This window comes from Perca flavescens, chromosome 2 (genome assembly GCF_004354835.1).
Source record: "Perca flavescens isolate YP-PL-M2 chromosome 2, PFLA_1.0, whole genome shotgun sequence".
Classification (NCBI taxonomy): Eukaryota; Metazoa; Chordata; class Actinopteri; order Perciformes; family Percidae; genus Perca; species Perca flavescens.
This window is the reverse complement of record NC_041332.1, coordinates 23,010,698-23,026,851: the sequence shown is the minus strand read 5'-3', so window position 1 is coordinate 23,026,851 and position 16,154 is coordinate 23,010,698. Positions and strand designations below refer to the sequence as shown.

The following is a 16,154-nucleotide window of genomic DNA, read 5'->3' as shown; positions in this document are numbered from 1 at the left end:
GGGGAAGGTCACCATCAGCTTTGCCACTCACAGGCAGTGATATAGGCTAATTAATAGCTTTCATTTGGTACATCATTAGTTGTCTGTTAGGATTGAAGACTGTTAATCTGACCTGCTGTATAGCGAGGGGTGATTACAGGACTATTGAACAATAGGGAGAGTGAATTAGGTGGTGAAAAAATGTGGCTTTAGAGGAACTGAAAAGGGGAATAAGTGGTGCGTAAAGGAAAGGAAAGAAGATAGGTGAGTTTGTCTTTGTTCTTGTCAAAATTGGTTATTAATTACATGTATGATATTACATTAATTAAGCACAGAGAGGTCAGGAGTTGTAGCGAGGCCAGACCAGACTGACAGAAAGTGTTCCTTTCTACCAAAGAAAGTCATGAGTCACCTGCAATGCTTGGATGTCCGACTCTGCTGCTGTGATGTGGTAGGCAAGAACCTGTGATAAAGAGAGAGAACACACATACACACGTTGTAAATTGCCTGAATAAATTCACTTGACTGCAAGCTAAAGATGTGAGTAGAATAACTGGGTTACCCACCTCCTGTGTGACCTCTATACTGGCCCTGCGCTCCTCAGTGATCTGCACAGCCTGAGCATACTGCAGAGCCAGGCCGCAGTACACCGAGAGGTCCTCTAGTAGGCGCTCATCATATCTGTTAAAGGCTTCCAACTCATCTGAGTCTCTGCTCTTTTTGTTCATCAGCTGACAGACCGCTATATGACAACAAAGACATGGATTGAGGACAGTTCTGCAGCATAAGAAATACGTTTTAATCAAACCCTTCCCTAATAGTCTTAGTCACACTACTAGCTGACTTCTCTTTTCAGGCAGTCAACACCAAACAACATTATGTATGTTTAGGTGTGCCAAGCATGAATGACTGTACCGCTGTGTTTTAGAGAAGGCAGAGTTATTGAAGTCATTTGTGGAAGTCTAGAGTTTGTGATATGATACCATAAGTGCAACAGAGACTGATGAATAATGTATCATGACCATTGCCATTCAAAAGAGACTTACCGATAACATTTTCAGACCTCTCATTTCTGACGGGGCAGCAGATCAGACTCTTTATTGATTCCTCAGAACTCTTTGACATATTGAGTGTTTTCATAGCAACCAGAGTTCGAAGGGCAGAAGATTGGTCTATGTCACTGATGTCACGCTGCCTGAAAAATGACATGGAACCATTAACACTATTGTATGTCTGATGTTGTAAGATGAATAAAATATAATTTGGTTGATGTATATAAGCAATTACAAAGTTGTTATTATATATATATATATATATATATACACACTACCGGTCAAAAGTTTGGGGTCACTTAGAAATTTCCATTCCACTCCATTCCAGACACAATACCTGCTGAGATCAGTTGTATTGTTATTTTTAACCAGGGCAGCAGTTTTCAGATTACATTATTTGCTTACATAATTGCAAAAGGGTTCTCGACTGTTGTAGAAAGAAGTGGCTGAAGAAACACTTGAAATTCATGCTTTTTGGTCTAAACGTCATACCCAAATTAAAAGTGGTACAGCTCCCATATACTTTGACACTCAGGGGTGTGCCTGATATCATTGGAAAGGTGATTGATGTGGGTTTGTTTGTGTATTTGAGAAGTGTTGTATTTTGTAGTTTTTTGGCTTTTTTATTTGCACTTTTCAAATAGACATAAAAAATGCACAGACATATTTGTAGAAAAGAATTCATATAAAATCCATTTTTGAGTCTTTTAGCTTCTGAATTTTTTTCTGTAGTAAGCTGAGACGTGGCTAATGCTGTGTTGTCTGTCACCTGTCAGATGTGTTTACAGAAGTGTATTTTAATAATTTTACAGATTTATAACTTGGACAGAAATAAAAAATCTCCATTCTAGCCTCTGTAACTCTGTGTCAGTAAGTACACTTGTAACAAAAACTTGAGAATGTTTCCTTTCCAATGATATCAGGCACACCCCTAAGTGTCAAAGTATATGGGAGCTGTACCACTTTTAATTTGGGTATGACGTTTAGACCAAAAAGCATGGAATTTCAAGCATTTCTTCAGCCACTTCTGTCTACAACAGTCGAGAACCATTTTGCAATTATGTAAGCACATAATGTAATCTGAAAACTGCTGCCCTGATTAAAAAAAACAATGCAACTGATCTCTGCTGGTATTCTGTCTGGAATGGAAATTTCTAAGTGACCCCAAACTTTTGACCGGTAGTGTATATATATATATATATATATATATATATATATATATATATAAAATTCTCTCAGCTATCGACTAGGCAATAATCATTTTTTGTCTTTATGAATCAAGCAACAGGCAGAACCTTCTGTAGATCTGGCAGGTTGATCCGAGCTCCTCACACTCCAGGTGGATCACTCTGGAGAAGGAAACCTGAAATAAAAACCACCAGAGGAACAGAAAATAGCTTTTTTCAATAATTTTGAAAATATTAGGAAAGATATGATTTGATCAAAAAACAAAAAATGAATCAAACAGGATCATGCACCTGGTCTTCCACAACTGAAGTTTGCTGGCTAGGGATGAAGATGGTGCAGTACTGAGCACGTGTGAAGGGCATGATGGTCGCAGCCATCTTACTCAGCAGAATTTCAAAGGAACGGTGTTCCATTGATAATACCTGTGCCATCTCTATCAAGGCCTGACACCCACACATACACACACACACACACACACACACACACACACACACACACACACACACACACACACACACACACACACACACACACACACACATAGATAAGATTACCTTAGACATACATACATACATAGAAAAAGGTAGATTTCATATTGTTTTCTGGTGGTGTTACCTGACTGCGTTTGGCCTCCTGTCTTGAGCTTTCATACAGCTGGATATTATCCAGGACCATCCCCAACACATCCATATGATTTGACAGCACCTGGTCAATAAAATCCAACTCAATCTTACTGTTACTTAAATGTATCGCTGGCAGACAGCTATTAGTCACTTCTTAACGAAACGTGTACATTTATATATAGTTAGCATTCAATTTGGAGACATACATCACATAACAAGTCATACACAATAGACAAGCGCTCTCATATTTGCTGCCCTGTAGTAACAGGCCCAAACCTCCTGTCCCTCACCTTTTCATCCATGTTGGTAAAAACAGAAACTGATCCATCGCAGCCATCTCTCTTGTTGATCATTATCATTACACCGACCACCTGTCCACAAAAAGAACACGTTTTACTTTCAAGCAATCTGTGCAACAACCTCTACAATACCGCACTGAAGGTTCCAAATAGTTATACTGATTAAGCATTAAGGCATGTGCAAAAACACACATCATACAATCTTGAAATAAATGAAAAAATAGTAACAAATGTTACCTCTCCCCTGTGGGCCTTGATAGGAACACTCAAAACAGTCCTAATCTTTGATTGATCATCATCGAAGTCGAATCTGGGATCCTGAGGAAGTAAACAAAGGACACTTAAGTACATTACTCTGCAGACAAGCATCGCATCACTTATATATACTTACAGTAATTGTGTAAAACATGTGTATTGCATCATTGTGTGAATTAAGAGCTAATGTAATTTGACAGCAACAGGTTATAACACCTACCCAAATTTTACTCTATTCATACACCTGTTCACTACCTGGTCAATATTGTTCATCCACACCATCGCTAACTGGGGATTACCTACTAACTGCCCCAGACATTGGCACTGTTTCCTAATCACCTTGGTGGTGAGGACAAGGAGTTGCACCTCTTGTAAGCCTTTAAGTGAGCTGTGCTGTCTTTTCTCTTTGCGCAGGTGTGTGCAAGGAAAAGAATAGCATAGCAGAGAACATCCCCATCTCAATAATCAGAGGTTAATCAGGAGTTACTAAAAGGATTAGAAGCAGGTGCGTCATCTGGGATTCCCTAATACACACCCACACAACATAAAAAGAACCATGTCATCGTCTAAAAACACGTTATCATGAAATGGGTGACTCAATAGTGTACAGTCGTCATTGGTCATTTAAAAATACATGTGCCCGTGGCCGGGTTGGTTCAGTGGGTAAAGCAGGTGCACATATACTTATACTTATAAGCAGAGGTCCAGCATACGAGTCCGACCTTTGACAATTTCCTGCATGTCTTCCCCCTTTCTCACCTAGCTGTCCTGTCAATTAAAGGCGGACAAGCCACAAAAAATAATCTTCATAATATATGTGCCCTCCAAGTTCTATTTTTGCTGTAAGCTTTGCTTAAAACACACAACAGACTGACAAACCAAGTTGTTAGTTACACTAAGACTGACAAACCAGAGTCATGAGGACTACAACTAGTGTGTCAGATTGAAGGTTTACCTCTGATGCATCTCTCAGGTTTACTGGTGACCCTGTGGCCAGTACACATCCCATGATACTTTTCACTAGCTCCAGGTGTTCATGGCTGCAGAGGTTGCCCTCGCTTAAGCACCCTAACGCTGTCGGGGCAATCACCTCCTCCAAGGTGTTCCTTCCACCACAGTCTTTCTTTACCAGAGATAGGGAGCAACAATCAGCTGACAGGAGCTCCCCAGCGTGCAAGACAGCACCCTGGCAGAGCTCTGCTACAGAACCCATCCAGCTGAGACCTCCTCTCAGGAGCTCCAGCATCCATGGGCAACACTCACCATTGCCACAGGCTGCAGTATTTGTAGTAGTGGGACACAGAGGATGACGAGAGTGGGGTAAGTCAGGGCAGCAAGGCCAAACGGGAGAAAGAGGACGGTTGGAAAAAAAAGAGCAGCGTGAAGAGCGAAGAGAGCATGGAGAACAAGGGGAGTGACAGCCCAATATATCTGGACTGGAGCGATCCATCCACTCAGGAGCCCTGAGATTGGAGGCAAGGGGTTTGAGCCTGTCCATCAAGGATGACATGTTCAAGTGTGAGCTGATCGGTGGAGAGGAAGTCCTGCGATGATGAGCCTTCCTGAGGAGGTCAGAGTGGTCAGAGCTGCTCCTGGGAAACCTGGGCATTGGGGACTCTTCCTGTGGACCACTGACCCTGATGTCAAAGACAAGACAGATAGCTGATTGGCTGGGAAAGCACAAATCACAACATCAAGAATGTCTTTTGGAAAATACATTTTGTGGAGGAAACATTGCCCTAATGCAATAATGATTTGAGCCACATTTTCTTGCCTTACAGTCATAACATTAGCATAGAGTACTATGTCATTAGGCGCACACTTTTGTCAAAACTGTTTTTATAACATTTATTATGTGGGACTTTTAAAATAGGCTACACGAATTCATAGATACAGTTATCAGTTGGAAAGAGTTAAAATATAGTGTCAAATATCTTACGCGGAAGCTCTGCGTAAAAAGTAAGCCCTCGTAAAGTCGGAGTGGTCATCCAGCCATGCTTCCACTTGGTCGCCTTTCCCACCGCCTCCAAACCTGCTGCGCGTCTTGGAGCGAGGGCTCCACAGCGGCGAGAAGAACCAGCCCATGTCCCTCACCCCCGGCGGCTCAGTCACGGTTTCCCTGAGGTAGGACTTCTCTGTCCCAGCGGCAGGAGATGCCCCGGTCGTCGCACTGGCAGACTCCATGAAATCCAGCGCTTCAGAGTGGAGGCAGGGCATCCCCTCGCTCAGGTAAAGCGAAAAAAGATCGACTAAACTCAGATTTTTGCCTGATGAGTTAACGTTATCTAGGAGAAACACCTGCGCTGTGGACGTAGTGAGGCAGACTAAAGTGCCGTGCCAGAGATTGCGATGCAGAGCCCGGAGGCGATTGCGTCAAGATAATCCCTTGACCTTTTACTTAGCCGATCTGGCGCCACTGGTTTATTCATTAAAGGGAACTAATTTAAACTTCCAGAACCACTGACTTTGCTCCTTTATGAATTAGCTCATAGGTTAGTCCCCATGTTTGCTTAGTGCGTTAGGCTATCTGAAGAAAGTTCGAGTTTCCCATGAAATACTGCCTGTTCATTAAAATGTCCTTATCATTTCACTTATTTCACTTTGTTTTCCGATTGTACTTGAATAAATAAATCGCCTATCAAATCAAATTATTGGACAAAATTATATATCACTATACATATATGTATAAAAAGTAATATATATATATATATATATATATATATATATATATATATATATATATATATATATATAGGCTATATATTACGTTTTATTGTATCAGTATTTCTGGTTTACTTGTTTTATAAAACAATAAGCATTTATAAAACAAATACGCATTTTTAAGTTATAAACTGGTGGGTAGAGTTATATGCAAAGTACTATGTTATGTGTATTGTAATCTGTATCAGTCACAGATTATTTTAAATACATTTTAAAGTAAGTAAATACACAACAAAGTAGGCCTATGAGCAGTATTGTATTAGAATGAAGAACATGCAGTCTTAAAAGAGTGGAGTAATGGAATGTCAGTAATGTAAAACTTCTAAAAAAGAGATGATTTTAAAAGGATGTCTTGTAGATAGTCAATTATGGCAACATAATAAGCAACATATAAGGAAGAGGAATGCCAAATAGTGCTGTTACAGGAAAAGGCTTATCAAACTTTGTCTTGTTTGTAAAGAGAATATCCCATTTGAGTGATAGTAACACTGTTGTGTCCGGAGAGAAGCACAAAGAAATCAGCAATCATTGGTTTGTGAGCATTTAATTCCTTTTAAAGCATTGGTATATGGAGTAATTCAAGTATTTCCTTTAACCCCTAAATTCTATTCTTAATATTACCACTCAGTGTCTAACTGCTCCCTCTGCTGGCCTCTTACTCCTTCATCATCTGCAGTGGGTGGAACCACGAGTGACAGCTGTGCTGTGATTGGCTGCTCCAGGAGGAGGCTGCCATGACACAGTGGATGCTGAACGGAATCAGTTCCACAGCATCAGCAGGCAGCAGACCTCTATCCTCCTCGTTATCCCTATCTCTTTCTCTTTTTTCTCCTCCTTTGCCTCTCCTCCTCTCACCACCACCCTTACTCTCTCTTTTCTCTCCCTTCTCCTCCCCGTGGGACAGACACCTCAGGCCTGCTCGGGCACTCTGCAGCAGAGGACGTACACACACACGGCATCAGGAATAGCAGCAGCAGCAGGCGGACTGGTAGGTGTGCTGAGGCCTGTCTCCCTCCTGCAGCACAGGCAAGACGTTGCGTTCTCCTCTGATCTCCGTCAAGGACTATCTATTTGAGAAGTGTGTGTGTGTGCGTGTGAGAGCGGAGATCTGGAAAGTAGGCAGAGAAGACTACCACACCCTGAGAACATTCTCTACCACTGTCAGAGCTTCACTGGGTGAACATTGCAGTAGATATTTTCACACTCACATCCTCTTCATCCTGTGCGTGTTTCTGTGTGCATACAGATGGATTTATATTCTCTGTTTCTCTGCTGGAGCTGTTTGTTGATTTTCCTCCACTCTACAGTTCTGGGATTTGCTTCAGCGTTGACTAGGCCTTGTGTTTCTGCACACATGTGTATTTGCTTATAAGTGTGTTGAATGTCTAACAAAGGTCACACCATTTGGCATGCAGTGTGCATGTATTGTGAGCCCGCTTAATGACAGCCCTCCTCTTTTCTTTCCAACTTCATTACCAGCTTTTCCATCCACTTCTCCCTGCCTCACATCTTCTACCTCACCACTTTCCTCTTTTCTGTCCTCCTGCATCTTCTTTTCCTCTTGTTCCTTTTTCCTCTTTCTCAAAACCCATCTTCCTCCTTCCTCTCCATTCCCGTCTCCATCTCCTCTTCACGCCTCTTCTCCTTCTGGCTGGCTGGTTTCCCATGATGTCTTGTTCCAGGCCGCTACGCTAGGCCCTAGCAGCATGGGCGCAGCCTGGGTGGGGAGAGAGAGCACGGATTGGACCCTTCCCCTCAGGACGGGCGCGCTGGCGGGTCACCCTCCTTCAGCTTCAGATGGGCGAGGACGCTGAGAGCCCCAAAATCAACCACACCTTCCTGCGAGACTACGTCACTGAAGGTAGAACAGACGGTCATCGCTGTCTCTGTGGTGTCAGATAACATGGCGGTGTGATTGAATGGATTCATTTCAGCATCATGGGTGCATTATCCCCGCACTGCTGAATATAGGGAATGGATGTTAACATAAATCATTCCATGACTTAATGAACACTCACTGAGAGACACTTCATTGTTGGGGCTGTTTAAAATTTTAGATATGATTTTGATACTGTGCTCTCCTATAACAGATATATGTTGAATGGTTTTATAGCTGGAGTTTAAGGATCTGAAAGCAGTATTAACATTCAGTGTTTATTGTGTTGTCCTATTGAGAATTCATCCACATCTGGACCAATCATCATTATCAGAGTTATTGTGGTTTTATTGAACAGGTTACTTTGCATTGATCCAGTATTTTATTCCCACCCCTGTCCATATTTCTCTTAATTCTCTGCTCCTCATTATTTTCTCTGTGCCAACTTAATCCCCTTTTTATTCTATCACCTCTTTATCTCTCCTTCACCCCTTCTTCTTTTATTCTAACTATTATCCTTCTTAATCATCTCACATTTCCTCGTCGCCCTCCTAGCTGATGTCATCTCTACGGTGGAATTTAACCAGACAGGGGACCTGCTGGCTACGGGTGATAAAGGTGGCCGAGTGGTCATCTTTCAGAGAGAGACTGAGGTCGGTTTAACATGTAAAACTTGAAATAATCGCACCATTCTATACCCAGAATATCCACAAACAGCATGCAATAGTTACTATCTAAGCCCTAACTACAGCATTCTGTGTGTCACTTTGTCCCAAAGGGATGTTCTCTGTATTCTATCTTCAAATATATGCTCATTCAAAGCTGTGGTTTCTTATTTTTTTGCCCTGTACAGTCTAAAGGGGAGTCAGAGGAGGTGGGGGAAACAGGGGACTCTGGAGAGTACAATGTCTACAGCACATTCCAGAGCCACGAGCCGGACTTTGACTACCTGAAGAGTCTGGAGATTGAGGAGAAAATCAACAAGATCAGATGGCTGCCACAGCAGAATGCAGCACATTTCCTCCTCTCCACCAATGGTGAGAAACCAATGACACCAGGAGAGAACCCAGATCTAATTTTCAGTTAGGATGAAGCTCAACAAGTAGACCTGTTTACAGTTTGTAATATGAGATATCAATCGGGATGATGCACAGATTTTGATTGATATTAGAAAAATCATGACTGGCTTCATCTTCTATTATAGGTGGGATAATATAACATCAAGTCATTGGAATCACATTTGTGGGTACAGGAGTGGCACCAACCTGCCATGTAAAAACAACAGCATCTAATCTGTGCTTAAATGGTATTTCTGTCATGAGACTTAATTGCCCTGAAATTCCTATCTGGATTGCCTTAGAAACTGTCCATATGAAGAGGAAATCATTATCAGGTCTCTTGTCCACTGAGCGTAGCATTTATTGTCAGCTTTTTCTCAACTTAATCAACTTCCTGTGATATGCAAATCATTCTGCCTGTCACAGATAAGACCATTAAACTGTGGAAGGTGAGTGAAAGAGACAAGAGACCAGAGGGATACAACCTGAAAGATGAGGAGGGACGGCTCAAGGACATCTCTACCATTACCTCTCTTCAGGTGTGCACAAACACACACACACACACACACACACACACACACACACACACACACACACACACACACACACACACACACACACACACACACACGCACACGCACACACAAGCCTGCACATGTTTACCTTAATTTTGGTCAGTCAAATACTGCCCGTATCAGGTTGATGTTCCAGTGCCCTCATATGACCCCTGACTCTGATGTCCTCTAATTCTGTCCTACATGTCTTCCTATTATGTACCCCCGCTCTCTTTCTTTCCTCCCCACTTTTGTCAATAATCTCTATTTCTCTGTCTAAGGTGCCAGTGCTGAAACCCACAGATTTGATGGTGGAGGTTCGTCCCAGACGAGTGTTTTCCAACGGACATACATACCATGTTAACTCCATCTCAGTCAATAGCGACGGGGAGACATACCTGTCTGCTGATGACCTCCGCATCAATATGTGGCACCTGGGCATCACAGACCGCAGCTTCAGTATCCTTCCTAACAGTGATTTGTTTTGTTTATATCATACACATTCTCTCTGCTCAGAAACATAATTCTCTGCTTTCTATAACTCTGTAGCTGGCCTTTGACTTTTGTGTGTAATGTAATCTTTTACTGGAGGAGCTGAATCAGATTTCACAGGGGATGAAATTCTGAGAACTTCACTGAATGAAAGTACAAAGTATTAGTTTGTGTCATCACAATCAATCTTGCAGCAGCAATGACAAAATTATAATAGGATGATCTTTACTGTAAGTAAAAATCAAGGAACAAACTAAGAAGAGTGGAAAATATTGGGCCATTTCCTACAGTTTAAAAACTGTTATAATAAGACAATAATTTTTTGGGGTTGAGTAGACATCCATTCAAATCCAAACCTTGTTTTTTTCCAAACCTAAAATGAATGCCAATTAAATTGCTTAAATGATATTCAAAATTTGATTGCCGCAAAATAAAAATAAAAAATGTCAGTGAATCTATGTATTAAAGTATACTGTAAGAACAAGGGCACACTAAATCTGATGTATGTAAGCGTGTGCATGTATTACTGTAATAGTGTTGATATACACCACATGCAAGTGTACCAAAATGTATATACTCTTTGATGCTCTCTCTCTCTCTCACACACACACACACACACACACACACACACACACACACACACACACACACACACACACACACACACAATACCATCTCTTGAAATATACACACAGTCAAAATACACTTTACATTCTTGCTCATCTAAATTCATCCTTGATCTATATTTAATGTAAACAGCCTATGACTATATGACTATGTTTGGATTTAAGTTTGGATTAGAGTGCCATGTGTTCAGCGCAGGCTGTAGCGTGTTGGATGGCGGTGCAGTTGGTGGTTTCCCATTCAAATGGAAGCTGACCTAGAAAATCATAGAGGCATCTATGGAAGAAGAGTTTAAATAATTCACTCAGCAGCACACTTTCTACTGAACCACACAGGACTACCACAAATAGAACAGAGACAGGAGCAGAGTGTGCATGCATTTTGGGGGTTGGTTGGGGAGCATTTTTGAAGTTGTGATTATAAAATGAGCTGAAAGCGTGGAGAACATGTTGGTACTGCAACATGAAACATGAAAGCACCTAAAAATGTGTACAGTATGTGTTGGTATGCCTCACTCTGCCCTTGTGCCATCTTTGTGGTGTTCAATTCCTAACAAACCTTTTTCTCAGATATTGTGGACATCAAACCAGCCAACATGGAGGATTTGACAGAGGTGATCACAGCAGCAGAGTTCCACCCTCACCACTGTCACTTGTTTGTGTACAGCAGCAGCAAGGGCACCCTGCGCCTCTGTGACATGAGAGCCTCCGCACTCTGTGACAGACACACCAAACGTGAGCATGTTGTGGACATTGGAGAGCTTGTTCGCATTGATGAAACGTTGCCACATAGAATTGAGCATATTGGTCTCACAAAAAAAAAATCTGTCATTATATTCATGAATAATCAATCTGTTGTTGGTCAGTGTTTGAGGAACCTGAAGATCCAGGGAGCCGGTCCTTTTTCTCAGAGATCATTTCCTCTGTGTCGGATGTGAAGTTCAGCCACAGTGGACGTTACCTGCTGACCAGAGACTACCTCACCGCCAAGGTGTGGGACCTAAACATGGACAAGGGCCCCGTGGAGACGTACCAGGTGAGGTAGCACATCTGTTCCCTGATCAGTGTCTCTTCCATGTGTCAGTTACAATCTGTATTACCTTAAATGTATGCCCACCAATCCAGTTAATGTAGCCCTTGGAGCCTGTGTGTGTTGTGTTGTTGATGAATATGGCATTTAGCCAGAATTTGAACACAAGCAGTCTGTTGTAGAAGTTGACTGTCTGCTGGATCCCCAGGTCCATGAATACCTGAGGAGTAAGCTGTGTTCCCTCTATGAAAACGACTGCATCTTTGACAAGTTTGAGTGTGTTTGGAACAGCTCAGACAGGTAAGTGGCAGAGATAAAAAGGAGAAAGGGATAGACAAAGTACAGTATATTTAAGTCCATTTAAAACCATAGGAGGGGGAGTGTGTCAGTGTGTTTCTGCATGCAGTGATCCTCTGAATGCTCAGCCTCTGCCGTTATCTGACATTTAAATCAATCCCAGAGACAAGCTAAGCAGAAGTCCGATCAATCCCTGTGCCTTCAATTTTGTTTTCTTCCTTTCCACTTCCTCCCACCTTCCGTGAACTGTGCTTTTCTTCTCTTTACCCTCTGCACTGCATTATCTTGCGCTTCTCAATATGACATCTCATTATGTCAATCTCTCCTCTCCTCAGCGTGATCATGACAGGCGCATACAACAGCTTCTTCCGGATGTTTGATAGGGAGACGGGGCGAGGCGTAACCCTAGAGGCTTGGCGCGAAAGCAGCAAGCCTCGGGCTGTGCTGCGAACCCGACGTGTGTATAACGGCGGTAAGCGTCGCCGTGGAGATGTGGGTGTTGATAGCCTGGACTTTACCAAGAAAATCCTGCACATGGCTTGGCACCCATCTGAGAATATCATTGCCATAGCAGCCACCAACAACCTGTACATCTTCCAGGATCGGGTCAACCCTGAGGCGCAGGTACAGTGACAGAGATGGCAATATGGACAGTGGTAGACACAAAGAAAGACAAACAGCAACCCAAATATATTTGGATGTCTTAGAGACGACATTGGGAGTGCAAAGCCTTTATGAGAAGATTAAGTCAAAACCAAGCAGTATCACAACATACTGAGATGCAACCTCTGTTTGTGTTGATAAAAGATGAAATTAATGATAAAATCACAAGACTGTTCATTTATTTGATCCCCTAGGAAGGTGTATAATAATTTTTGTTAAACACTTAGACAAACTGACGTCTCCAGTACCCATCAGGACATGTTTTTGGTCCCACTACTCCCACTTTTTGAAGATGTTTGTCTAACTGCTCCACCGTAGGGGCAGTAAAAGAGGTGCGGGGACACCTCTCCATCTGTAATGACTCAGTGCTGTTGACCACACAATGTTGCACTCCTCATGTGCTCTGGTAGCCTACCTTTTGACACAAAATGGAAGATTGGCGATGTGTAGCAACAGACAGGGAATGATGCTACAAAACCATCTTGAGATGACAGATGAAGCATATTTTTCACTATTGTGGAACATTAGGAGTGGTGTTATCTTATTGTACAGCTTTTCACAACACAATTTTTTTCTTCATGGGTTGACAACAGCAGCTTACCTCTCCTTTAGAGCAGTGCTCTTGGAGATTTCACCCGTAAATGCCCCATCATCTTTGTTCTATTCACTTTGCAATAATAGCACTAACAAAAACACAGTGCAGCAGTATTCCTGCTTTAAAACATGAGCTATCTACAGGTATACACTCTTTTTACTGTTAGCTGTAAATATTCTGTTCTTTTTTCTAAGGTGGTACCAATTTTGGTTCCAGAGAGTTCAAAGTTAAAAGATGCATTTTTTTGTCCAGTACACTGCTGATGAACCTGGAATCTTATGGATAGAAAGATTGTGGAATCGCACTTACATTTCATTTAAAGACTCGATGTAGGGGATTTTTCTTGTAGCAGCACATAAATAGGTATTGCTGGCTATGAAGAGGGAGGGGTGAAATGTGCACAAATCAACACTTACAATTTTGCTGTGTATATTAGGTCTGCATTGGGTTTTGATGATGTCATTTTTTTTTCTAAAGTCTACGTGGTAAATTACTGAAAAATGAGAGCTACAGTGAGTTATTGTTGAGCTCTCTAAAATATGCTCAAATTGAGGCTAATTGGTGATTAAACCTAATTTATACAAAAGTTTAATTTATGTTAAGTGTAATGCAAACTTAAAATGAGCAGCGTTCATTTTATAATACATAAGCACATTTTGAAAAAGTATCTTACAATCAAGAAAAGATGGAATCTACGCACATTGTTCATAAATGAGTCCCCTGATTTAGCCAAACATGTTGATGAGTGAGTTTGTGTCCAGTGTATTTGAAAGTCAAAGGTCATCATCAGTCCAAAAGCTCATTATGTACATTGCTGAAATGTCTTTAACATTCAACCAATAATGTCATGTGAATTTATTATATCACAGGTTCGTAATGTCATTATACCGTATACCTCACAGTGCCACATGCTACTCGGCAGTGAAAAGCCTAGGATGTACAGCAGTAAGGTGATGTATGTGTTGGACTGAATTCTGTGACTTGGTCAAGATTTGATTGTTTACAGTGAAGTGCTTTGATTTCAAGTGACCTTGGCCCTGATGGGATCATTGTAAGTGGTCTGGATGTGTACTGTAGCACGTGGAGTAACAGAATCAGTGCAGAGGTGGAGGTTGCACTTTTTCTAACGAGTACTCCGTCTGATGGATCAACAACAGTTTCACTGTGTAGACCTTCAACCCCAAGTAAAAGAAGACAGTTGTTAATATACAGTATATGTTCCACTTGTCTGCTCTCTCCAAATTTTGCAACTCCTTTGGTTTTAAAATCACTGTTCACAGACATTTATGTTACAGCCTGTGGACTAGCTACTATGTTTTGGTCTTCAGTGTACGCCATTGTTGTTGAATGCAGACACGATCTTGCACTGACTGGTTTAGCAAAGTGTACAACACATCAAAATCATCCCACAAGAAAATGGTTTACATAGTGGCAGGCCACCTGAAGCATTATATACATTACCGGGCTCATTCCTCCAATGGTGAGCTGCAGCTTAGAGCAGGTCAGTTGTAATCACATCAAAACCACCATCACGTGCAAACACTGAGAGGATTTGTGTTCAGGAGCACAGCAGCAGCATGTTGCCATTATTCAATGCTACTAGCGTGTATATCTATCATACTTAAAAAAAGAAGCATAAATCTAACTATACAAAAAACATAACTTAAATGAGGTGAATGAAAGGAATGTGCATTAATAAAATAATATAAAATCTGACAAATAAATGTGTTGGATCATTTTATGTTTTTGTGTCTATATTAAAGTTCTCATCACTGAACTTTCAGACTATGAATCTGAATAAAAGCATCAAAAAGGGGGTTTTGTTTGAAAGACAAGTACTTTAATTGTACGCTCCCATAAACTCCATCACTAAATACAGAAGGCACTCAGAGTCACAGTAAACAGGTTCAACATCAGTTAGTAATTCACAGGTAAGTAATGTAGAGGTTACAGTTTAATATGTTCACATGGCTTTTCATGCACTGCAAGTATCATATGCTGATCATCTAAGTGCTTCTAATGCAGTTTAACAAAATGTCACTGCCCTGTAAAATCCATGCATCTCAGTGAAGAACAGCATTTTTCAAAATTCCTTTTGAAATTATGTATTTTGCTTAAGAAGTAGGAGACTCTTCCATAAATAAACACTTAAAACATCAGTTTATCCTTACAGTAACAAAAAGCAAAGTTAAAAACTGTGACATTTATTTTGTCTTATAAATGTGACTAAATCATGACATCAGGGCAATGTAAAAGCACTCTGTGAAGCAAAACAAACCATATATATATATCAAAATTCACACTACTGGCACTCTATTTCTATGGAATGAACACTGTTCAATCTTTTGTTGGCATGTCTAGAGTCAGATATACCAGAGGAAGACTCATTGTAGACTGTGAAGACTAGTGGTTTTTATAAAAAATAAAATCAGCATATTTAGAAGTCATCCCTGCCGGTTACTTAAAATCAGTTGCTGCATCATTGGCCATGTCATCTTTTCTGTGGCATTCTGGTGTCTGAGTATAATGCGAACTATGAAACTATGACTACAGCTGCATACTTTGACAAGTTTGTGGGCTTACAATGAACAAAAAAAAACTAAAGAAAAAACTGATCAATGTCTTAAATTGGCTTTTCAAATGACATTTTATGTGCATTGCAGCTCAAGTCACAGGGACATCTGATCATTAAATAAATATAAGATTAAGACCAGGATGCTTTAAGATCAGAAAACAAGATCAGTATTGGCTAACAGAGCCATACATATATATTGCCACACAACCTCTAAATAAATAGGTAAACCTACATTTTATAATGCACTACACACAAAAAGGTACACACTTATTGT

The 16,154-nt window shown here is 41.0% G+C and overlaps 2 protein-coding genes across 3 annotated transcripts in view; one reads left to right on the top strand and one right to left on the bottom strand.

Annotated features, from left to right (window-relative positions):
* The window catches only part of pde5aa (phosphodiesterase 5A, cGMP-specific, a), a 9,312-nt gene extending 4,414 nt beyond the window's left edge, over nucleotides 1-4,898 (bottom strand). Inside the window, exons 1-9 of the mRNA XM_028565890.1 lie at nucleotides 4,352-4,898; nucleotides 3,379-3,459; nucleotides 3,133-3,213; nucleotides 2,835-2,924; nucleotides 2,510-2,662; nucleotides 2,327-2,394; nucleotides 1,026-1,174; nucleotides 546-721; nucleotides 392-442 (exon numbers count right to left, since the gene is read on the bottom strand). Of these exons, the coding sequence (XP_028421691.1) occupies nucleotides 392-442; nucleotides 546-721; nucleotides 1,026-1,174; nucleotides 2,327-2,394; nucleotides 2,510-2,662; nucleotides 2,835-2,924; nucleotides 3,133-3,213; nucleotides 3,379-3,459; nucleotides 4,352-4,894 (1,392 nt within the window). The 5' untranslated portion in view covers nucleotides 4,895-4,898. The remainder of the gene's footprint in view (nucleotides 1-391; nucleotides 443-545; nucleotides 722-1,025; nucleotides 1,175-2,326; nucleotides 2,395-2,509; nucleotides 2,663-2,834; nucleotides 2,925-3,132; nucleotides 3,214-3,378; nucleotides 3,460-4,351) is intronic.
* A 443-nt stretch (nucleotides 4,899-5,341) lies between these two features.
* On the top strand, nucleotides 5,342-14,930 carry ppp2r2ca (protein phosphatase 2, regulatory subunit B, gamma a). Of its 2 annotated transcripts, XM_028565903.1 has the most exons (11): nucleotides 5,342-5,625; nucleotides 7,022-7,105; nucleotides 7,597-7,978; nucleotides 8,549-8,646; nucleotides 8,847-9,030; nucleotides 9,478-9,590; nucleotides 9,887-10,064; nucleotides 11,291-11,455; nucleotides 11,587-11,756; nucleotides 11,959-12,050; nucleotides 12,383-14,930. In XM_028565903.1, the coding sequence occupies exons 3-11, from the start codon at nucleotides 7,915-7,917 to the stop codon at nucleotides 12,678-12,680; spliced, it is 1,362 nt and encodes a 453-aa protein (XP_028421704.1). In that variant the 5' UTR covers nucleotides 5,342-5,625; nucleotides 7,022-7,105; nucleotides 7,597-7,914; the 3' UTR covers nucleotides 12,681-14,930. The 2 variants fall into 2 exon arrangements, with proteins under 2 accessions (XP_028421704.1, XP_028421712.1); XM_028565911.1 differs by lacking the exons at nucleotides 5,342-5,625; nucleotides 7,022-7,105; nucleotides 7,597-7,978; nucleotides 8,549-8,646; nucleotides 8,847-9,030 and adding an exon at nucleotides 9,312-9,386.
* Nucleotides 14,931-16,154: the final 1,224 nt, after the last annotated feature.

Coding starts and splice junctions, on each gene's coding strand:
- ppp2r2ca (XM_028565903.1), top strand. CDS start 7,915: ATGGGCGAGGACGCTGAGAGCCCCAAAATCAACCACACCTTCCTGCGA. Junction 9,031..9,477: donor TTTCCTCCTCTCCACCAATG/GTGAGAAACCAA, acceptor TGCCTGTCACAG/ATAAGACCATTAAACTGTGG. Junction 9,591..9,886: donor CTACCATTACCTCTCTTCAG/GTGTGCACAAAC, acceptor TCTCTGTCTAAG/GTGCCAGTGCTGAAACCCAC.